Source organism: Triplophysa dalaica, chromosome 4 (assembly GCF_015846415.1).
Source record: "Triplophysa dalaica isolate WHDGS20190420 chromosome 4, ASM1584641v1, whole genome shotgun sequence".
Lineage (NCBI taxonomy): Eukaryota > Metazoa > Chordata > Actinopteri > Cypriniformes > Nemacheilidae > Triplophysa > Triplophysa dalaica.
This window is the reverse complement of record NC_079545.1, coordinates 1,097,881-1,121,500: the sequence shown is the minus strand read 5'-3', so window position 1 is coordinate 1,121,500 and position 23,620 is coordinate 1,097,881. Positions and strand designations below refer to the sequence as shown.

The window sequence follows — 23,620 nt, the reverse complement described above, 5'->3', positions numbered from 1 at the left end:
AAGTAACTTTGGGTTATCCAAAATAAATAACAAATGTCATATTCTGGAGCTTTTAGAATGGTATGGTTCTTTGTTATTCGGTCTGTTTTTTTCTTTGTTATTCTGTCAGATTTTTCTTTGTTATTCGGTCGGGTTTTTTCTTCGTTATTCGTTCGGGTTTTTTCTTTGTTATTCGGTCGTTTTTTTTCTTTGTTATTCTGTCTGTTTTTTCTTCGTTATTCGGTCGGGTTTTTTCTTCGTTATTCGGTCGGGTTTTTTCTTCGTTATTCAGTCGGGTTTTTTCTTTGTTATTCGGTCTCTTTTTTCTTCGTTATTCTGTCTCTTTTTTCTTTGTTATTCAGTCTGTTTTTTTCTTTGTTATTCTGTCTGTTTTTTCTTCGTTATTCGGTCAGGTTTTTTCTTCGATATTCGGTCGGGATTTTTCTTCGTTATTCTGTCTGTTTTTTCTTTGTTATTCTGTCAGATTTTTCTTTGTTATTCGGTCGGGTTTTTTCTTCGTTATTCGTTCGGGTTTTTTCTTTGTTATTCGGTCGGGTATTTTCTTTGTTATTCGGTCGTTTTTTTTCTTTGTTATTCTGTCTGTTTTTTCTTCGTTATTCGGTCGGGTTTTTTCTTCGTTATTCAGTCGGGTTTTTTCTTTGTTATTCGGTCTCTTTTTTCTTCGTTATTCTGTCTCTTTTTTCTTTGTTATTCAGTCTGTTTTTTTCTTTGTTATTCTGTCTGTTTTTTCTTCGTTATTCGGTCAGGTTTTTTCTTCGTTATTCGGTCGGGATTTTTCTTCGTTATTCGGTCGGGATTTTTCTTCGTTATTCTGTCTGTTTTTTCTTTGTTATTCGGTCAGGGTTTTTCTTCGTTATTCGGTCGGGTTTTCTCTTCGTTATTCTGTCTGATTTTTCTTTGTTATTCGTTCAGATTTTTTCTTTGTTATTCTGTCAGTTTTTTCTTTGTTATTCGTTCTGATTTTTTCTTCGTTATTCGATCTGGTTTTTTCTTCGTCATTCGGTCTGATTTTTCTTCGTTATGCGGTCAGATTTTTCTTCGTTATTTGGTCGGGTTTTTTCTTCGTTATTCGGTCGGGTTTTTTCTTCGTTATTCGGTCTGATTTTTCTTTGTTATTCGGTCTGATTTTTCTTTGTTATTCGGTCTGATTTTTCTTTGTTATTCGGTCTGATTTTTCTTTGTTATTCGGTCTAGTTATTCGATCTGGTATAGCTAATATATTTTTCTTCGTTATTCGATCAGAATTTTCGTCGTTATGTGGTCTGGTTATTCAGTCTGGTATAACTTATATATTTTCTTCGATATTTGGTAAGATTTAGTTTTCTATTCGGTCACATTTCAGTCATCCATTTCTATTACATTTTTAAATACAATTGTTGTTTCCCCATATAAGAAACTAATATGATTACATGATTCAATTTGTCTAATATCTGCGCAGAATAAAAGATTCACAACAAGAATTGCGTGTTTACGACAGACCGCTTTCCACGAGCCTCTTGGACTTCACAGAACCTCTCCTCGATACCAAGAAACAATCACGCGATCACGACATCCAAATGTTATTACGTGTTTGACTCCTGTGAGCTCAGCCCATTACTGTCCCCAATCACCGTCTGATATGTGCAAACGTTAGCCAGCTGGCCACAGGAATTGATTCATCCGATGACCCAAAAGCTCAGCAAACAGGTCATTCCCATCATTGGCTCTAATGTAGTGAAGGAAATGTCCGTCTTTCTAGGAACACCTATAAGCATCTTCCAGGAAGGGAGATATGCCTTCGATTGAACCCGCGGGTCAGGAGGGGACACGAGGACGGCCGATTAAAGTGGCGAATGGGCTCAGGGCTGCTTGAAAGCTGATTCGATTTGCTTCCTCCATCTACTTGAATGGCCAGCAAAATCCATGGGTATAGCATTCCCTGGAAAATTGATTTCGGTCAGCATCTCGGTTGGGCTTTAAAACCAACTTATAAGAGTGGCTTTCTTCCCGAGCGAACGCAAAGGCGTCTGCGAAAGGCGGACGCGCCTTTGAACGGCAATTCCCTGCCGGAGCGGTTTAATTCATGTTAACAGGAGTGCTTTCAATAAGCCGCCGTATCTCCGTAACACACACACAAATAAATTACACTCCACCCATTAGACTGTTAATAAATAACACTTTTAAGAAGTTTTGCAGAGTATCCCACAACTTCAAATTTTGGTTTCTAGAGGAGGAACCATGTTCCCAGAGAAAACTCGTATTGCTCAGATGTTGCTCAGGAGATCTGACTGAGCTTTCAGTTGTGCATCAACTTAAAACGGTGATATAAAACAAACACAGATCCTTTGTGAGGTCTCTCATCTCAGATATTACTTCTGCGTAAAAGGTTTATTCGCTTAATCTCATTGACGTTCAGGAGAAATAATTGAGATATTAAAGAGATGAATGCGTGTGTTCTGTGGGTCTCGATTCAGAAGTCCCGACTCGTCCCCGAGGGTCGATGACATCAATATCATCCTCATAACCTCGCTGCATCTTCGTAGCGCATTGTGCGCCAGCCTAGTCGACTCTGTATGCGAGTGCGAGGGTGGGGGAGACATTTGGCTCTCCTGTTTGTTTACCTATCGACAGACCCCCGCTGGGGACCGTCTGCTATCGATTGCCAGCTTTTCGTTATTGTCAACGCTGCTGTAAGCGGTGAGGCCCAGACACACACACAGGTACCGTCTACGGCGTGAGAAGCAATGAGATGTCGTCGGATACGGGGCGGGGGCCGGGCCATTTGGTTAGTGAGTCACTCTCTCTGGTCTCTTGATACTGCAGAAGAACAGACGCTGGTTAATAGCATCTTCTGTGTCAGGACGTCAGTGGCAGAAAGGATGATGTGGAAAAGACAGTCCGGCTATCTGCTTCAAAACATCATTTAATATCCTCATTACAGCCGTGACTCAGAAGACACACGGACTGCTATCGCTAATGTCTCCTTATTTAAGCCAAGACATTACATTATGGTCAACATTCTGCCATCATTTATGTGATTGTGCGTGACTTTTCATGTGAAACAAAAAATTATGATATTTCGAGAAATGTCTCAGTGGTTTCGTGTTCATACAATGAAAGTCAATGTGGTTGAGTGTTGTTTGATTCTCGACATTCTTCAAAATATCTTCTTTTGTGTTCTGAAGAATAAACATAGTCATACGGTTTTGGAATCACGTGGGAGTGAATAAATAATGAAAATATTTGCAACTGTGAGACTGATGTTACTTCAAACAGTCTTTTCATATAGGTCCCGATGTTAAAATTACAAAGAAAATCACTCCTGCCATCTGCTGGTGTGTCCGGTGAAGTGCAACACGTTTCTCGACTACACAACATCAACTCCAAATGCTCCTAATACATTTATTGTAGAAGGTGTGTTAAAGTAACAGTTCACCCAAAAATGAAACTTCTGTCAGCTATTACTCACCCTCTTGTCATTTCAAACCTTTACTACTTTTTCCTTCCGCAGAACACAAAAGAAGATATTTTGAAGAACGTTTGTAAGTGAACAGCACTGGAGCCCATTCACTTCTATTGTACGGACATAAAACAATGGCAAGTTAATTGGTGCGTGTTAACAACATGCTTCAAAACATCTTCTCGTGATCTGCGGAAGAGAGAAACTCATTCAGGTTTGAAATGACAAGAGGTCGAGTAAATGATGACAGAATTTTCATTATTGGGTGAACTGTCCCTTTAAACTTGAGAGTTAGCTGTACGTTTAATTCAGATGTTTTTCTAAAGAACTTGAGAATAAAAAAGTTCTTCTTGAAAAAATCACTGGCATTAATTTTCCATAAAAACTTTCTTTCGTTTACCTCTTTAGTGCTGTTGTCCTGCACCAGGCTGTACAGGGGCACGACCCGGCTGACCTCCAGCAGGACGGGCGTCGGGCTGGGCGTCTCACGACCCGTTTGCCTACACAGATGACAGGCCGCCGGGCAGCTGCCCTTCTCCTGACAGCGGATCTCCACGCCGGCCACCAGGTCATCAGACAGCAGCTGCGTCTTCAACAGACCCGACAGGTAACTGATGAAGGGCACGGCTTTCAGGTCACGCCGGCCCCCCTGCTCTGTGACCTCTGTGAGGGTGAGAGAGAGAGACATCACTGGTATAGATTTGTGATTCGGATCAGAACAAGCAGATGATGAGAATAACAATGAAATAACTAAAATAATAAATGTGCTACTTGAGGTTTTTCACAGCGATGCCACAGAAGAACCATTAATGGGTTCATAAAGAAGGTTCTTAAAGGCACAGTGTTCTGTCTTAATTTCATATAGTCTTATAAAAACTTGGACCACGGAGATCCTTTTGTAAAACAGAAAGGTTCTGCAGACGCTAAAGTTTTCTGTACAGAGAACCATACAGCTCAAAATGGTTCTCCGATGGCATTGTACAGCACCTTTGTTTTAAAACAAAAACTAATACATTAAAACATTTAATGACAGATCTGAAAATAATGAAAAAAGTGCATCCCATTGTGCATAATACTGTACATGGAAACATGATAAATTCATTCGGGTTATGCAAAACTGACTGGTTTTCAGCAGTTATTATAGTTTTGTTTTGAATTTTGTTTAGATTTATTAATATTTTAAATTAGCTTTGATTTGTGTAATATTTTTAGCAATTCTGTTTTATTCTTTTGTCATGTCATTATGTATTTTTATGTTGCTATTTAAGATTAATTTATTTTAATTTTTGTTTATTATTATAATTTTTTTTTATTTGTATTAAATTTTTCAACTAATTTAAACATTTTCAAATATTGCATTTAAGTAAAGTAAAATTTTATGTATTTGTGACTTTAAGAAATTTGCTTTTTAAAGATTTTTCCTTTGTCTATCATTGTATGTAAAGTGCTTTGAATGACCTTGTGTAAGTTTTAGTAGGCCTACACTGTAGGATTGTGTTACTCCTATTTCCCATGCTCTATCCTTAACCAAACTAATCCTCACAGGAACATTTTTTAATTTTTACATTTTCAAATAAGCATTTTTGGATGCTTATCACAATGTAGGGGATCTGTATGCCTACACAAACTTTAATCTTTATTCTATTCAGAATCACAATTTCATTCAGATCTTTATGTCTATGCTGACACTGAGGACATTTTCCACACAGAAAATGAAACACCGACATGACACTGTTGTGAGGTTACAGCGCCCTCTGCTGAGCCCACAGCAACACTGATACACATGGATTATTATAACAACTGACTCATTCATAAATTGTTTTTTGCAGAATTCATATTTTTAATTAAACACAAACATTTTAGTTCGTTTGGTATAACAGTAAGGCATTAATACTATTTTATGTTACTTTAATGCTAAGGTTTGTAACACAGATGTTTGCTGCCATCTAGCGGTGCCTGACTATACTGTACATGTAAATACTTCATCGATATATTGGGAAAACGCACATACAGACACTTGTTCTTGTTATAAATGATGATATAAATAAATCAATATTATATCAAAAATAAAGCATTAACAATAATACAATAATTTTATATTTATCTCATAATAATAAATAATATGATTATTTTATTAAAACATAACACCATAGAAAACGAATATAAACGTACCTGCTTAATTTAAACAATTAAAATATCTTCCAGATTATAAAAAAATTACCTTTAGTCTAAAAACAAATGTTACTGAGAAACTGACTGGATGCTTTAACATGCGTATCTGATTGGTGCCATCTGACGTCAATCAACACACGCTGACGCGCACCCCTTCCTAACAAACCAATGAAACGGAGCGAACAAGAAGAGTCCGCCAGCCGTGGTGACGTCATCTCCGCAGTTAGGCGCGCACCCGCTGACATAAGTGGCGCGCGCGTCGTCACGTCAGGCGAGCTGCTGTTGAACTGACGGTAAGAAACTAATATTATGAGAGTTGTTATTAATTACAGTAATCTCAACATATATGTGCGTGAACGTGTTTATTGTATGTCATGATTGCGTGTGTCGTCACGGGTGGCGCGCGCGCTGATAGACAGAGCGAAGAGATTCAGATCGCATTGTTTTGAAGTCTGGGCCTGTGTTTATACACGTTAAACACTAGTTATTGAGATTTCTCACCACATATTATCATACTGTTGTTCGGATAAATGATCTGCTGTATTAATGCGACGTGTGCATTTATTAAACATGCTAAAAATGACAATAACGTTACATGCTTCTGAAAACTGATGATTGGCAGCTGTCGACCAAAATATACACACGTAAGAGACGTTGTTTTCCTTCAGTATTAATGACTTCTCTGAAATTCTGTTTTTACCTCGTTAATCCCTGTGATTATGTGATCGCGAATGCATCAGTAGGTGTGGTAGCACGCAGCATCAGGACCGGTGCATGTCATCACACACCGCTGATATAGTGATGTGACGTCATCACGTCTCTGTATGCGCTCTTGTGTATGTGCTCAAAGTTTAGTGGTTCCTTCCCAGTCCAGAGCTGTTTATAATGATGGATTACAGTGAGACTGATATAAACATTTGTGACAGACGGATGTATTGGTCAGATATTTTGTCATTTTGAGATGAATCACCATCTGAGAAGAGCTGCTGATGAATGTGTCCAAAGTATACAATTGCATTGAACTAGTGAAGGCAGTGTTGTGTACATTTTGCTATCATTAAATAGCATCATATATATAAGCATTGTATTCTCTGCTGTCTAGATGAGAAAAAGCGTATATGTAAAAAAAGTAAGTATTGAAACAAGCCACGACTGCTTACACATTTACAATCAACAAAATTCTCTTTTCTCTCCCGTAGACGACGCACCAGAAGACATCATGGCTTCACTGACGTCTCTGGATCCAGAGCTGGTTCGGGAGGTGTTGGAATGTCCCATCTGCCTGGAGACCTACAACCAGGACCAGCTCCGGCCCAAACTGCTTCAGTGTGGTCACTCCGTGTGTCGCCAGTGCCTTGAGAAACTGCTCGCCAGCACAATCAACGGCGTGCGCTGTCCCTTCTGCAGTAAAGTCTCCCGCATGAGCAGCATTTCCCAGCTGGCCGACAATCTCACCGTGCTGAAGATCATCGACTGCGCCAGTTCATGCGGATCCAACATGGGTCTCATGTGCAAATCCTGTAAGAACCGTCTGCCCCGTCAGTACTGTTGTGACTGTGGCGTCGTGTTGTGCGACATCTGCAAGAGCGAGAGTCACCAGCGGCAAGGTCACGTCGTGCAGGCCATTCGCGTGGCCGCCGAACAGCGTCGGAAGGACCTCGGCGGGAAGCTCACTGACTTGCGGGAGGCAATGGGCAACATTCAAAAAAAGAAATCCGCCATCGACAACGTCGCAAAATCGCTCCGACTGAAGTACAAGGCGGTCCAGCAGGAGTACGCCAAGGCTGAACTGCGGCTCCAGGAAGAACTGAGCCGCTCCCGCCGGTCCTTCACTGCTTCCATGGCCGAAATAGAGAAGCTCAACGCACAGATTCTGGAGGAGCAGACGTACCTGCTCAGTATCGCTGAGGTTCAGGTGGTGTCCCGTTGCGACTATCTCACCATGAGAATCAAGCAGACCGATATCGCTCTGTTAGAGGAGGAAAGCAATAATGACGAAGAGGACCTTGACTTAAAAACCAATCTGCCCATCGTTCTGAAACTACAGCACCCTGAACTGCTTAAAACCGAGCACTCAAAACCTTTAGACGTGGGACAGCTGACTACAAAACCCTCAACCGTGAACGCAGAAGAGGAAGACATACTGGAGTTAGCCGCTGCCGCTCCTCTTGACATTTATCGGGATATTGATATGGAAATGGCGGTGGAAGAGGCGGTCTGTGCTTCACCCGTTAATTTCAAGTCCAAGTCCGTCGACAGCGGGGAACCATCTCCAGGGGCTACCGGCGGCCAGGTCTGTCAGTTCGTGAAAAAGATGGGCTGCAAGGGGAATCTGCCCGGCATGTTCAACCTTCCGGTCAGCATCTGCGTCACGTCACAGGGAGAGGTGCTCGTGGCCGACCGGGGGAACTACCGCATCCAGATCTTCAACCGCAAGGGCTTCCAACGGGAGATCCGCCGCAACCCCAGCAGCATCGACAACTTCGTCCTGAGCTTCCTTGGGGCCGACCTGCCCAACCTCATCCCCCTCTCCATTGCCATCACCGATCAGGGCCTCATCGGTGTCACCGACAACTACGACAACTCCGTGAAGGTTTACACTGCAGATGGCCACTGTGTCGCCTGCCACAAGAACCAGCTCATCAAGCCCTGGGGGATCGCCGCCATGCCCTCGGGTCAGTTTGTGGTGTCGGATGTGGAGGGTGGCAAGCTCTGGTGCCTGGCGGTGGATCGCAACGTAGGGGTGGTGAACTACAACCGTCTGTGCTCGGCGGTCCGGCCCAAATTTGTGACATGCGACTCCTCCGGAACGGTCTACTTCACGCAGGGTTTGGGCTTGAACATTGAGAACAGACACAACGAGCATCACCTGGAGGGGGGCTTCTCCATCGGCTCGGTGGGCATGGACGGCCAGTTGGGAAAACAGCTCAGCCACTTCTTCTCTGAGGCCGAGGACTTCCGATGCATCACGGGCATGTGCGTGGACTCCAACGGCGACTTGCTCGTGACGGACAGCGGCCGCAAGGAGATCCTCCAGTTCCCCAAAGAAGGCGGCCATAACGTTCTCATTCAGGAGGGTCTAACCTGCCCTGTAGGGGTCGCGGTTACTCAGAAGGGGCAACTACTGGTTTTGGATTGCTGGGACCACTGCGTGAAGGTTTACACGTACTTGCAGAGGAGACGTTCATCTACCTGCTAGACGCGAAGTATGTGGGGGATATTTTTAGAAGTGCTTTAATTCAACGGCAACATCATAAATGCGATTCACCACTGCCACGGACGACTGGAAGACGTGTTTTACTTTGGCTGCTTTGAACGAATACAGCACAACTGATGGCAATAACAGAGCGTGTGGACGCTTGTTCTCATCTGTAATTTCTAAAGACATTAAAACTGCGTTTTGAACAATTGAGAAGCAAGCTGAAGTACTAGAAACATGTGTGTGTGTGTGTGTGTGTCGTCATATTCTCCTGTCCTAGTTTTTTCCCACAATGCCTCAATGTTAAAGTGCCCCCTTATATGTCAAGCCTGTGAAGTGAAGCTTCACAGTGTTTACTCAGATGTTAAAATACTCGTGAACATTAAACTTGGGGGAGCAATCGAGTTCTAAGTTGTCTGTTACTGTTAAACATTGTTTGTACTGTAATCGGACTGTCAACACACACGCATGTCATAGCTGTTAAATACTCTACACACACATTTTAGCACTTCTAAAATCATCGAAGATATTAGAGACATCTTTGATTTGCACACTTCTGGTCTGCTGTTACCCTTTCTTACATTAAGAATGTGCTCTCTAAGCTCTGGATTGATGAGGTTTTCTTTAATATTCACTTCTTTATATTAATTTCAGTTAGATCAGCAGCAGTGCCAGTGTAATCATTTATAAAGCCATAGAGATGCACTTCTCCATTAGTTCTTTCTCATTACCCATCATGCCTCTGTTGTACTTCAAATAAAACGTTCATAAGATCACAACATGGTGAAGTGTTTATGCATTGTTGGTGTCTGTGAAACGAATCCCAAATTCTTGTTTGTATTGTTCTTGAACAAACTGCGTGCAATAAAGTCAACATATCTGGACTTTTCATGACTAACTATCTTCATGATGAGGTTTAATGCTGACTAACCTAGAGTTTATGGGTACACAATTGTAAGTGTGTTGAAGATCTTTTCCCAAAACTATTTTAATCTGCCACAGGATTAGAAATAGCACATGTTGTTAAAGCGCTTCACATGAGTAATATATGAATGCAGAGCATTAAAAGCTCTTAACACACATGAGACGACATCTTTAGATTCAACCTTCATTGACTGATTTGTTTGTTTAAATTGAGTTCTCTCTTACCTTTCTGGTACTGGAGCCAGAGCTGCTGTTGGACCTTCTTACTGGGAAAGTAGATGTTACAGGTGAGTTCAGAGCCGAACAGAGCCTCAGAGATGTAATGACTGCCGTACTGCTGAACAAACGCCAGCATCTCTTCTCGTGTGCTGTCCGGCGTCAGAGACTTCAGAACCTTTGAGAAATCTGACAAAACGGACCAGCACACATACGTTTATGATCTACATTCACGTATGAAAAAGTAAGGGATTCACAGCTAGCCGTGGATTAAAATCCTATAATGCACAGCTAGCTGTGGATTATCCTGCAAATACCATGGTCATTTGCAAAGTCAAAATTGTTACTGACATTTTTCGATCAGACAGGTGAAAATGATGTTAATTTTATTAACATCATTAACATCAGTTAATTTCAGACGTTGATCAAATTTGACTGGAACTACCCGTGCATTAAACGGTTTTAATGCACACCTTCAAGCCAGTCAGAATCCAGTATTCAAACAGACCATGGTATAATATATAATAACGTTTACAAAGTCAAAGTGTTTTAGAACTGCCTATTTTTGCGTTGTGAATAACCAAATTCTTCAATTAAACCTAAAGTAGCACATCGATTACTGTAATATACCTCTTCCCACATTTCACAAATTTCAAGTATACTTACGTAGGAAGTATATAATATTAAGTATACTTGTAAGTGCACTATTTCAATACTACTTTGGACCAAAGAGGCCCACTTTTAATTAATAGAATTATAGTTTAAAGTATACTTGGGCTAGTTTACAGCTACATTCCAATTATACTGCAACTACAGTAAAAGTATACTAATAGTTTACAACTGTAGTTCAATACGTGTGGCACATTTTTTAGTGTATAAAAGTATACTTTGAAGTACAATCTTAGTAAACTATTAGTTTAGGAGTTTTAAACTGCAAGTATACTTGTTAGTATAGTTCCCTTTCTGTCGGTCTCTCGACGTTGTGTCGAGAACGACAGATGGGGTTCGCCCTTGAGAACCAATCAACTCTGACTACTATAGAAAAGGCCAATGAAATTTGGCGAATGCAATTTGCATGCCGGGCTCCGCCCCCGGAAATCCGGTATAAAAGGAGGCCGGCGTGCAGCATTCACTTACCTTTTGTTCTTCAGAGCCATCGCTCATGAGTACAACTCAGGATTCAATCCTCTACAACTACACGCTGGTGCTACGACGTGTTACAGCGGATCGTCCCTTCCTGCAGCGACCTTCCCCTGGGCGTCTCGGCGGTTCCGGAGGTGTTAGAGATTTTTTCTAAAAGTCCTTTTCAGGACTGACTGAGCATTCTCCAGCGCGGCATGTCCCGCTGTTCTCTTGGGTGCGGCACCCTCATTGAGGAGGGGGATGGACACGATCGCTGCATTAGGTGTCTGGGCGTCCAGCACACTGAAGCAGCGTTCGTTGACACATCTGCCTGCACTGCGGGCAGATTGTCATTCAGAAGTTGCGGTCACGGGTGGCTGTCTTCCTACGGGAACCAGCCACCATTTCGTCTGCTACCCGGGCTGTGACATCTGTGGCTACGGCCCCGATGACCACCCACGTTAGCAGCGTTAGTGATATGGGGAACTCTGCGAACGTAAACCCGCCAGCCAAGTGCTCACGGGCCGATCGCACCCCGATTCGCTCTTCTGAACGTTCCCCAACCGGCGGTGGCATACCGTCCGGATCCTCACGCACACACTCGGAAACGATGTGTGACGTAGATGAGATGTCGCTGGCAGCATCGGAGGGAGACTGGCATCCGACTCTGCCGAATCCAAACTCCACCCCCAGCGGTCGAGTTCAGGAGGAAGCAGAAGTGATGTCATCCGTGCTAACCCGGGGATACGTGGTTCCCGAGGTCGGTGCGCGGTGCAAACCGCGCCCACCCCGGGTGCCATGTTTTTCCCGGAGGTGCATGAGGAGCTGTGTAAAACTTGGAACGCTCCACTCACGGACCGTTCCAGTGAAACCAGCTCTGGCTCCCTTACTTCCCTCGATGGTGAGGCAGCCAAGGACTGCGTCGAGATCCCCCGGGTGGAACGTCCGCCCGCGGTGCACCTGTGCCGCGGACGGCTACCGCCTGGGGGGGGATCGACCACTCCTACCGTCCAAAGCACGTAAGACTTCGGCATCACTGGTGTCGAAAGCTTGCGATGTTGCGGGCCAGGCTGCCTCCTCTCTCTATGCCTTGGCCATCCTGAAGGTCCGCCAGGCCAGGGCGTTGAGAGGGCTCCACGAGGGTAAGGCCGACCCGGGTATAATGCAGGATCTCCGTGCCACCGCTGACAGCGCTCTACGGGCGACTAAGGCGGCGGCACGGGCCCTGGGTCGGACGATGTCCACGGTAGTGGTCCAGGAGAGACACCCCCGGCTATACCTTGTGCAGAAGAGTGACAGCAAGGAAGTCCGCTTTCTTGATGCACTCATCTCGCAGGGTGGGTTGTTGGTAACACCGTCGAGGACTGCGCTCAGCAGTTTTTTGACGGCGAAGCAGACAGTGGCAATTAACCACATTTTTTTCACGCCGCGACTCGGCCGCCTACAGGCCTCCGAGATCTCACGTGACGTCTGCTTCCCTGCAACCCAGGACCCTTTCGACATCGGCTCCGGTTCCTGTGCCCCCACAGGCCGCACCCCGGAAGCAGAGGTCGAGGGGGAAACCTCCACCCCGTCAGCAACCTCCTCGCGAGAAGGGACACTGACGGGAAGACCCCAGGGAGAACAACATCGGACCCGAACCTTCACAGCCACGGCTCTGATCGGTCGGTACGGGACGACTCCTGCCTCGTCACCAAAGCCGGGCCCTTGTTAGGGCTTGGCGCCCACTTACTCACTGAGTTTTCTGTTCTCCCCGGGTTTACTTGCAGCCGATCGCACACTCCACTGGACTGTGCTCGGCGAACCGACCTCACACCCTGGCGAGGCGTGAGGTCGTACACATACGACAGCCGTCACCACTCTCAAACCGACAGTGCGTGCCGTTGTCCCGCCAGGCAGGTAAGTAGGCGGAGCAAACCTTCCCTCCGGGGACTCCCCACGACATGGTTAGCTCCGCCAGCCGACGAACCACCCCCCGTGGGAATGATGAAGCAGACCGTCCCCTTGGTCACCCTGTCACAGTCCCTGGGAGCTCGAGAGCTGCCCACACTGTCTCGCTGGCTAATGAGGGCGGTCCGTCTTGGTTACTCGATCCAGTTCGCCAGAGACTCACCCAAGTTTCGGGGCATCATCTCTCCCTCTGTCAGAGGCAGGGACGCATCCGTACTTCGGGTAGAGGTCACCACCCTTCTGGCAAAACAGGCATCGAGTTCGTCCCTCAAAACCAAGATGTTCAGTGGGTCACCACCCGCACTTCATCGTTCCCAAGAAAGACGGCGGGTTGCCCCCAAAGGCTGCGTACCCTGAACAGAGCACCTTCACAAGCTGCCATTCAGGGTGCTCACACAGAGGCGCGTCCTGACATCTATGAGGTGTCAGGATTGGTTCGTGGCAATCGACCTGAAGGACGCTTACTTTCATGTCTCGATCCTCCTCGACACCGGCCGTTCCCACGGTTCGCGTGCGAGAGGCGGGCATATCAGTACAGAGTCCTCCCTTTCGGTCTGTCCCTGACCGCCCTTTCTCCCTGAGAGGAGGAAGGCGAGCGGGTACTAAACTATCTCAGCGACTGGCCTATCTTGGCACACTCGCGAGATCTGTTATGTACACAAAGGGACCTGGTGCTCCGGCACCTAGGTCGATTGGGACTCCAGGTCAACCAAGAGAGGGGCAAGCTCTCCCCAGTGCAGAGCATCCTCTTTCTCGGTATGGAACTCAACTCTGTCACCATGTCGGCACACCTGTCCGCAGTTGTGCCCAACCAGTGTTGAACTGTCTGAAATGAACATTTTAGGCAGACAGCGGTCCCCCTGAAACAATTCAGAGGCTCCTGGGACACATGGCGTCCTCGCGGGTTAATACCCCTCGAGTTGATGCACATGACACCGCTCCAACACTGGTTTCAGAGTCGAGTTCCGAGGAGAGCGTGGCACACCGGCAGCAGGCGCATGGTGATGCCGCCCTGCTGCCGACGCACCATAACCCCTAGTCTTTATGACTTTTTCGACGGACTCAGGTCCCTCTGAGCAGGTTATGAGGCAGGTCGTGGTGACGACTGAAGTCTCCCTGCAGGGGTGCGGTGTAGTGTGCAACGGGCACGCAGGTGGGGTGTTGGACGAACCCCCGCCTGCGCTGGCATATCAATTGCCAAGAGTTGTGGGCTATGCTACTTGCACTGAGCAGGCTACGGCCTCTCGTGCGAGACATGCACGTGCTGTTCCGAGGACAGCACTATAGCTGTAGCGAATACAGATCGTCAGGGTGGCGTTCGCACACAGCAGCTAAACACAACTTGCTCGACGCCTCCTCCGGTGGAGTCAACAGGTGACTCGTTCCCTGCAGGCCACACACCCCGGGCAAACTGAACTAGACAGCCGACGTGCTTTCTCGCCAGTTTATGCCTCGTGGATAGTGGCGACTCCACCCCCGTGCAGTCCAGCTCATTTGGAGGCTGTTCGGGTAGGCCCAGGTAAAACCTGTTCACCTCCCGTAACACCACCATTTGCCCGCTTGATAGTCCCTGCCCTCGGCACAGATATCCTTGCGCACAGCTGGCCGCGGGATGGGCGGAAGCACACCTTCCCCCCCCCAGGAGCCTTCTTGTACAGACTCTGTGCAAGGTCAGGGAGCAGGAGCACCAAGTGTTATTGGTTACACCACACCGGTCTAACCGCACTTGGCCTCAGAGCCGATGCTCTGGACAGCGACTCCCCCTGAACCATTCCCCTGACAGAGGACCTGCTCTCTCAGGGGAAGGACACGTTCTGGCATCCCAGATCAGACCTCTGGAACACCCATGTCTGGTCTCTAGACGGGACGAGAAGATCCTAAGATGGCTACTCCCCCTATACGGCTGAGACCATCACCCAGGCTAGGGCCCCATCTACTAGGCGGTTACACGCCTCTAGACGGTGCCTCTTCTCGTCCTGGTGTCTTTCTCAACGAGAAAGACCCACTGAGGTGCTTGATCAGGATTGTGTTCCCCTTCTCACGAGACTGGAGACTAACATCTCCCTTCCACACTGAAAGTGTATGTAGTCGCTATTGCCACTCATCACGACTCAGTCGGTGGAAAGTTTCTAGGGCAACACGACCTGGTCACCAGGTTCCTAAGCAGCGAGAGGGCGGAATCCGCCTCATCTCCGCTCCATACCCTCTTGGGACCCTAAGTGGTCCTGGGGAGCCTCAGGGCCCCCCAAAGAGCCCCTCGGAGGTTCCGATCTTCCTCATAGAGTAAGACGGCCCTCCTGACGGCGCTCACTTCCTTCAAGAGGGTAGGGGACCACCGAGCATCCTCCGTGTCCCTGGATTGCCTTAAACTCGGCCCTGGAAACTCTCACGTTATCTTGAGACCCAGGCCCGGATGCGTGCCCAAGAAGTTCCCACTACTCCCTCCGGGGCCAAGCGGTGAACTTGCAGGCGCTCCCCATAGGGGAGGAAGACCCAACCCGACTAGTGTTGTGTCCAGTACGTACTGGACCGCACGCAGAGCTCTGAAGCTCTGACCAGCTCCGTGTCTGTTGGAGGACAGCAGAAGGGGAAGGCTGTCTCCAAACAGAGGCTGGCGCACTGGGTCGTGGACGCCGTTACGACGGCATTCCGATCTCAGAATCTCCCATGCCCATTGGCAGTGAGGGCTCACTCCACACGGAGTTTAGCCACCTCCTGGACACTGGTAGAAGCGCCTCTCTAGCAGACATCTGTAGAGCTGCGGGTTGGGCTATGCCCAAACACCTTCGCAAGGGTTAACAACCTTCGCGTAAACCCGGTGTCAGCCCACGTCCTGCGTGGCGACATGTAGGACTGGCATCCGGGGGGGCGTATGCCTGCGAAAGCACCTTTCCACCCTCTAACAGGTTGGGTCAGTGTGCTATTTACCTTTTCTTCTTACCCGAACACATCGCTAAGAAACTGGTACCTCACCAGCCTCCCTTCTTACCCAGACACTGGTTAAGAATAGGCATTCCATCCATCACCAAACAAGCACCCCCTGGGGGCTGGCTGGGCAGAGCAGCCTTCCCCCTTAGGCCGGGATACCATGTGAGCTATCACAGATAGCTCTAACCGGACCTAGTGCTACCGGACGTCTGTAACACCCCCTCCGTGGGCTGTTCCGTCTGATGTATCCTCATGAGAATGGTTCCCACTCCTGGTAACCCATGAGCTTCCCCAGGTGGGCCTCCACCTCGCGGTTAACTACTCAGTCCGCACGTTCCATGCGTTCTCCTCCAAGGACGAGACCATACCTATATCCACAATATTCCTCCCCACGGGTAGGAGGTGGCCTCTGTAGCGCTTCCCTGATTAAGAGTCGCGCTTACCCGGTGTAAACTGATCTGGACGGCCTCTCGCCTATAGAGAGCTAAGGCCCCGTCCGTGAAAGTTACCGGTCAGGGCTGTACCCATCTTTCTCCAAGAAAGCTCTGGAACCCCCCGACCACCACACTGGAAGGTTACAGTCTCACGAAAGCTTCGAGATGACACGCCCAGGCTTGTTATCGTCGCTTCGCTAGAGATTGTGACGCGATACAGCGTTGTGGCGTTTTCCATAGGCAACCCCATCTGTCGTTCTCGACACAACGTCGAGAGACCGACAGAAAGGGAACGTCTTGGTTACGTATGTAACCTCAGTTCCCTGATGGAGGGAACGAGACGTTGTGTCCCTTATGCCACGAACACGTATCGTATTCTGCTGCAGTTTGAGAGGTCTCAGGCTCTTCAGAACAAAGGTAAGTGAATGCTGCACGCCGGCCTCCTTTTATACCGGATTTCCGGGGGCGGAGCCCGGCATGCAAATTGCATTCGCCAAATTTCATTGGCCTTTTCTATAGTAGTCAGAGTTGATTGGTTCTCAAGGGCGAACCCCATCTGTCGTTCTCGACACAACGTCTCGTTCCCTCCATCAGGGAACTGAGGTTACATACGTAACCAAGACGTTTTCTAGTCATGTGTTATTTTGCATTAAAATAAAATTTTCCTATTTAGGTGTGAACTTTTATACTTGGAAAACATTTGCCGGTCAAGTACACTTAGAATACTTCATCATAATTTTAAGTATATCTCAATCAATTGAGTATAACAGAGAACAAATGCACTTTGACATTTGAAATCAGTATAACTCAAGTATCCTTAAGTGTCAGTGTAAGCTTAATGAAGTATAAAAAAGTAGAAGTATGCGTTCTTGTTTTGAGTTTAAAGAAACAGAAATATCACACTTGAATATATTTTTTGTTTTTCTCATGTGATTGTGTGTGCAGATGTTTTACCTGTGGACAGGGTGATAGCACTGAGTTTCACCTTGTACAGGTTACTCCGCACTCTCCACTGTTGCATCATGGGATATCCTGTGGCTTCACTGAACTGAACTTCTCCTACAAACACACATGATGAATGGAAATGATGTCAAAGGAGTTCTTGTTAAGGTGTTACGTATGGACCTAATAAACAGACTGAATTTTCAAACTGTGAATGATAATGTGCTGTAATGTCATTTAGTGCTGTAGATTCACGCCTGCTGCTGGTTTTCTTGACTGAATGTTATTGTAGTGTGAGTGGATTACAGTGATTTACCACAATAAAGAATCTGTCACTTGGCAGACTTTGATATGAATGAAGACTTGATTCGATACATCAGTTCTCTGCCCTCGGTCTCGCTGTGATGCCCACCTCTTTCACCTCCGTGATGGATTTCTTTCACGACGTCATTGATTTATAGCTCACACTGTCTACAGTTTAACTCCATGATGAACAATGGCAAGTCTCTCTCCCCTCTCTCTCTCTCCAACGCACACAAGCACTCACATGCACGCACGCACGTACACACACACATGCGCACACACTCACACACATCAACACAAACAGAGTTCTGTGTTGTGTTCAAACTTCCGACACATTTCTGAATAGCAAGACGAGAACACATTCAGGTCCTTTCAGGGTCAAAAAGAGAATGCTAAAGTCACGACATGTTCTCTAGAAGAAACATGAAAGTGGAGTTGAGAGAAAGAGATGAAAGTGATGATGTGTGTGTGTGTGTGTTACCTGAGAGCAGCTGGAGGTTGGGCAGAGGTTCAGACAGAACACCTCGACACTGCTCCTCCACAGGAAGAGGAATCACCATCAACCCATCCGCTAACTGAGGAAAATCCTTGATGAAGTTATTATCCCTGAAATCACAAAACACACATCCCATCATTCATGTGCTTGCTGACAACCTGAAGCAGATTCACATTTAAAGAGACAGTTCGCTTGAAATTCATTTCTGATGTTAATGCCGTATGTCAGGTTTAACTATGTATATAAATACACACAAATCAGTCAGTGCTAAACACTTTACACTTGTTAATATAAAAACATTCTGTTAACTCAATTCATTTTTTAAGACAGGGTCCGACTTTGGCCAACAGAACATTCATGCGTTAGTTTGACATATATATATCTGTTCAGAATAAACAGCAATTATTTCTATGTCCGTCAGAATGCTTTCATCAAACACATCAATAAATGACTCGCTCAAGGGATTATGGGTAATTCAAACAAACATCACCCAAACTCACTTCACAAAAATAATAATGTTCTTTATTTATGTGCAGTTCTATCAATGTAAATCCTATAGAAAAAAAGCAATACTTCCATGTATTCTTGCTTTATTTTGTAGTATTTATTTCACCACTCTGTGTGTAAATCTGACAATAATCCCCTTCAGTGTGATATAAGACCTTCCCCTTCACATCCTGATCACACTGTCGGGGATTCTTTCTGTGATAACAACCGGCTGCCTGTACATTATCCCTTACTTAATGAATATGCACATTGCACAGACATATATTATGTAAACACAAACTTTTATTCTGGATGTTTGACAGACCTAATTATTAGTCATGTTTTTTGTTTAGTTATCATGTTATTATTGTGTTATATTGTGTTAGTCAGCTGTAATTTTTGCAGTTATAATGGCTTCAATCAAAACAAAATAACTACAGTGTGATTGATATTAACTGGAATGCACAATAAAAACATGATTTTTTTATCTCATTTTGGAACCAAGCTCTTTAAATTTACACATTTGAATAAATAATCTATACTCAGATGAGTGTGCTTTGGAGTGCTCCTCATCTGCTTTCATGGGTGATAAACTCTTTGTTCAGAACATTCTGAAAAACATACACAGATTTGTGGAATTTGTGCGACTGCGTTGGGATTTCCACTATCTCTGCAATCTAAATAAGTGTAATGAGACACCAATTAAAATCCCCCTCCGAACGCTCGATTGCTTTAATTGAGCTTCCGCTGTATGAAACATCAATAACAAACACAAGTTTCATCATATGCTCCAGACTGAAAAACACGCCTCTGGAATACAGAACAACACACTCAAAAGCATTTGTATTCCTCCGATTATACAGCCAATCAAATATTCGAGAACATTTCCACCCGTGAATATTGAACAGATGTGTGTGCATAAATAAGAACACTACTGTATATATGATATATATAGGCTAGATAAGTGATATATGCAGTATATGTGGCAGATGGCACGTTATTCCAAAGGTGACCTGCAGCTTTAACTTTCCTCTTACTCAGTCCTCTCAGTTTTGTTTCCTGCCTTTTAAAGAGCCTCTATCGTCAAGAGCGAGTCAGTAGGAGTCAATCAGGACACACTTTACTGGAAGAGAGGAAACTCAAGGGCACAGAGAGAGAGAGAGAGAGAGAGAGAGAGAGAGGCCACAGTAAAAGCATTACTCACTCGCTCTCAAACAAATCTATTGATTACCGAATTAAATCACCGTGAGTCTGACCCTAAGAGAAATACTCAGCCCATCAGCCCCTAACAAATAAACGTTGGGGTGTATGGATTTTCTCCTAAATAAGACTTTGTCCTTGCCACCGCAGTAAACGTGTTAATATTTATTTGATTTATTCCAGTGAAGCCTGACGCTGCAGCGAGAAGTGCTTGAGCAAATCTTCTGTGTCAACTATTAAACCAGCACACCGTTTTATCCTTCCACATCCGTTTATTCTTCTGGTCCTATTGTCATTATCAGTTATGTCCGGACCTAACTAAGTTGGTAAATATTGTTAGTGTAATTGATGGTAATTGTGTTCAAAACATCAAAAAAATGAGCATTCTGACATCATTTCTTCACTCATCATGTCATGTCAAACCTGTACATTGCAAAAAATGATATTCTTAATAAGAATCTATCTAAAATTAGACAGAAAAAATAGAAAAAAGATATTTAGTCTTGTTTTATGAAAAATAATGTATGAATTAAGTAGGTTTATGGTCAAAAAAGCTAAAAGAATCTGTCAATGGGGTAAGAAAAATAAATAAATAATATATTTATTTAAAAATAGAGTCTGACCCTATTTCTCTTAGAATCAGACTCACGGTGATCTCACATTTCTGTCTTCTTTTTAATGGAAATGTCTAAAATAAGATAAGAAAAGTGACGTCACTAAGTGATATTAGTCTTGTTTTATGAAAAATAATGTAAGAATTAATTAAGTTTATGCTAAAACAAGCAAATAATATCTGTCAATAGGGTAAGAGAAATAAACTTGAATTTAGATTGATCTTTTTCTCTTCAAGTTTATAAGATTATTTTTCTCACCACATTGACAGATTTTCTTCTTGTTTTTACCATAAATTTACTTAATTATTATATTATTTTTCATAAAACAAGACCAAATATCTTAGGTCACTTTTCTTGTCAAGTCATTGTATTTTAATTTAAGAATGTTTAGATATTTGTACTTCAAAACAAGACAAAGACACTGATATCACAAAGACATATTTTAATGCACACAAAACACAAAAGAAGATATTTGGAAGAATGTTGATAAACAAACCCCATCGGATATTTCTCAAAATATCTTCTTTTGTGTTTCACCGAAGAAAGCGTCAGATACAGATTAACCACATGAGGGGGAATAAATAATTTTTATTTATTTTAGAAGGCGTCACAATCTGTGCACGTGGACGCTCAGAGTCCATTAAAAAACACTGAAGTGTGTTAATGTGTCTTCCATCCCACATGAAAGCCTCTGTGTACTTTAAACTGTCATCGCTGATCACAAAAACACTGGTGATGATGAAATACTGTCTGAGTTCTGGCACTCACTTAGATTCTCCTCAGAGACAAAAGTAAAAGACATTATACACTCGCTGAGAAAAAGGACATTTCACAGATACTTTAAACACAAGACATGTTAGGTGTGTTTGTCGAGGGATACCTAGTGAGACATTAGAAGATAAAAAGCTGAAGATTCACACAGAAGAGTTTCTTTCATCACAACACAGTGAAGAACTACTGCTTGAGGAAGTGACATCATCATCAGAATAATAAATCAAAATTTCAGAAATTCAAAAGTTTAAATAACAATAATTTAATACTAACATAATCATATTTTTAATCTTTTTCTTACACGTCACGATGTAAAACACTTCTATAGGTGTAAATATTTTTAGTAGTTGATGCAGGTCACCGCTGTGTGTCTGACAGGAATGAATGTGTGTTTTATTCAGGACTCAGGAGTGTTCATTAGGACATGCATCTCCTCCTCTGAATCTCTCTGGACGCCGCGTTCGGCCGCAGTGGATTTATGCTTCACGTGAGCATTATGTAGCAGTCTGAAGAGAATGTGGAGGTTTGCAATAACCAACTACTAAAGACATGCTGTTATCTAATAAATGTGTGTGGTGTGCCACAAGGATGCATATGGTTGCTAAGGGAGTGCTATGTGGTTGCTAAGGTGTGTTTGGCTAATTAAACCAAGTATGTTATCTATAACTGTACAGGAGAGAAATGTTTAGCAGCGAGCATGAGCAGCACAACAAAATGACCAAACAGATTTAACAAAAAGATGAATGATTTATTAAAACACTAATGGGCAATTCTGTGAAAATGTCAACCTTGCCACGAAAAAAAAAGTTTTTAACAACGTTTTTTTCTATGGTAACAGCACAGATTTCAACATTTGGTGGTTGAAATACTCATGTGAGATCTCTCTTCAAATTTGTCAATTATTTGTTTCATTTTTAATGAATGATTTTTCATAATCAGGTAAGAGCCATTTTCAGGATTGTCACAACCGTATTGCTACATATTCCTCATAAATGAACACATAAAAAAAACGCTTCCTTTTTTGTAACATCTACAACGCAAAATAACAAAAATAAACGCAAAATGTCACATCCATAACGCCGGAATTGCCCTAATATGCATTAAAGACTTAAGTGAAACAAGCACCCATCATATCTCACGATTCTCAGCCCACACACACATGAGCACACAAGCACATATTCTACACATATTTGTCTTTGTTTGTTTTCACTCCAACGGTGCTCTTTATTTCTTTGTATACACAATGACAACACAAAGAGCCTTTTATTACAGTTTTGTCATCTAGACAGAAGACTGATCTACGTGGCGATATCTACTTCTGCAAACATGAATAAACTACATTGGCACAATAGGTCCCAATGCACACTGTGAAGTGAAGCTGTCATGCACATTTTCACCACTAGAGAGATCACTTTACCCGTACAAGTCACAGGAGTGATGGAGAGTTGTGCAGCTATGAATGAAGGAGAGTCCTAACCATGAGACGCTTCCATCCAAAGCTTCAAAGCACCAACATAAGACGTTTACACAATATATGTGCTATAGTTTATATAAAGGATTATTCAACTCAATGACATGAACCTGGACCCTGAAATCAAATTCAGTGAGGATCTGCAATGAGAGAGCAATGACAGATGTCCACCCCATTAGGAGCGACAGGGGTGACAGGGCTGACCATAACAGAAACCCATGGTAAAATCACTGACGTAAAACAAGTGTGTGAATTATATATGACTTTTTACAAGAACAAGAGAGCAGTATGGAAATCTGAAATGAGAATACACTTTAACTATAACAGGGTGGATGTGTTATGCTTGATCACACGCAACCAATACGTTTAAATAGAAAACAAATCAGGTCACACACTAGCAGATGCTGTTATCCAAAGCAGAATGATGGACATAGAGTGTGTGATGTCTACACTGTTCGAACAGAAATTGCAGTTCAATGTTTTGGGACATAACAGAATGGACAATCATTTAACAAAACACAACCTCTATAGACAAAAATGCTTTAAATAATAAAATGATTTCAGAATTTCTAGGCGCAGCCAGGGGCCGGAGGGCGTCGGGTCTGGGGACCCCACGATTTCATCTCTGCTCTTTGCGGATGATGTCGTCATGCTGGCCCCATCAGACCAGGACCTTCAGCATGCACTGGGACGGTTTGCAGCCGAGTGTGAAGCGGCTGGGATGAGAATCAGCACCTCCAAATCTGAGGCCATGGTTCTCAGTCGGAAAAGGGTGTCTTGCCCACTTCAGGTAGGTGGAGAGTTCCTGCCTCAAGTGGAGGAGTTCAAGTATCTGGGGGTCTTGTTCACGAGTGAGGGAAGGATGGAACGGAAGATTGACAGACGGATCGGTGCAGCTTCTGCAGTAATACAGTCGCTGTACCGGTCTGTCGTGGTGAAGAAGGAGCTGAGCC

At 44.4% G+C, this 23,620-nt stretch overlaps 2 protein-coding genes across 2 annotated transcripts in view; one reads left to right on the top strand and one right to left on the bottom strand.

The window, feature by feature from the left end:
• The window catches only part of LOC130418786 (astrotactin-2-like), a 238,938-nt gene that overhangs the window by 30,468 nt on the left and 184,850 nt on the right, over positions 1-23,620 (bottom strand). The window contains exons 14-17 of the mRNA XM_056744877.1: positions 18,111-18,235; positions 17,339-17,443; positions 9,960-10,139; positions 3,840-4,102 (exon numbers count right to left, since the gene is read on the bottom strand). Of these exons, the coding sequence (XP_056600855.1) occupies positions 3,840-4,102; positions 9,960-10,139; positions 17,339-17,443; positions 18,111-18,235 (673 nt within the window). The remainder of the gene's footprint in view (positions 1-3,839; positions 4,103-9,959; positions 10,140-17,338; positions 17,444-18,110; positions 18,236-23,620) is intronic.
• trim32 (tripartite motif containing 32) lies at positions 5,840-9,708 on the top strand. Its single transcript, XM_056744878.1, has 2 exons — positions 5,840-5,904; positions 6,811-9,708. The coding sequence occupies exon 2, from the start codon at positions 6,831-6,833 to the stop codon at positions 8,808-8,810; it is 1,980 nt and encodes a 659-aa protein (XP_056600856.1). The 5' UTR covers positions 5,840-5,904; positions 6,811-6,830; the 3' UTR covers positions 8,811-9,708.

Coding starts and splice junctions, on each gene's coding strand:
- trim32 (XM_056744878.1), top strand. CDS start 6,831: ATGGCTTCACTGACGTCTCTGGATCCAGAGCTGGTTCGGGAGGTGTTG.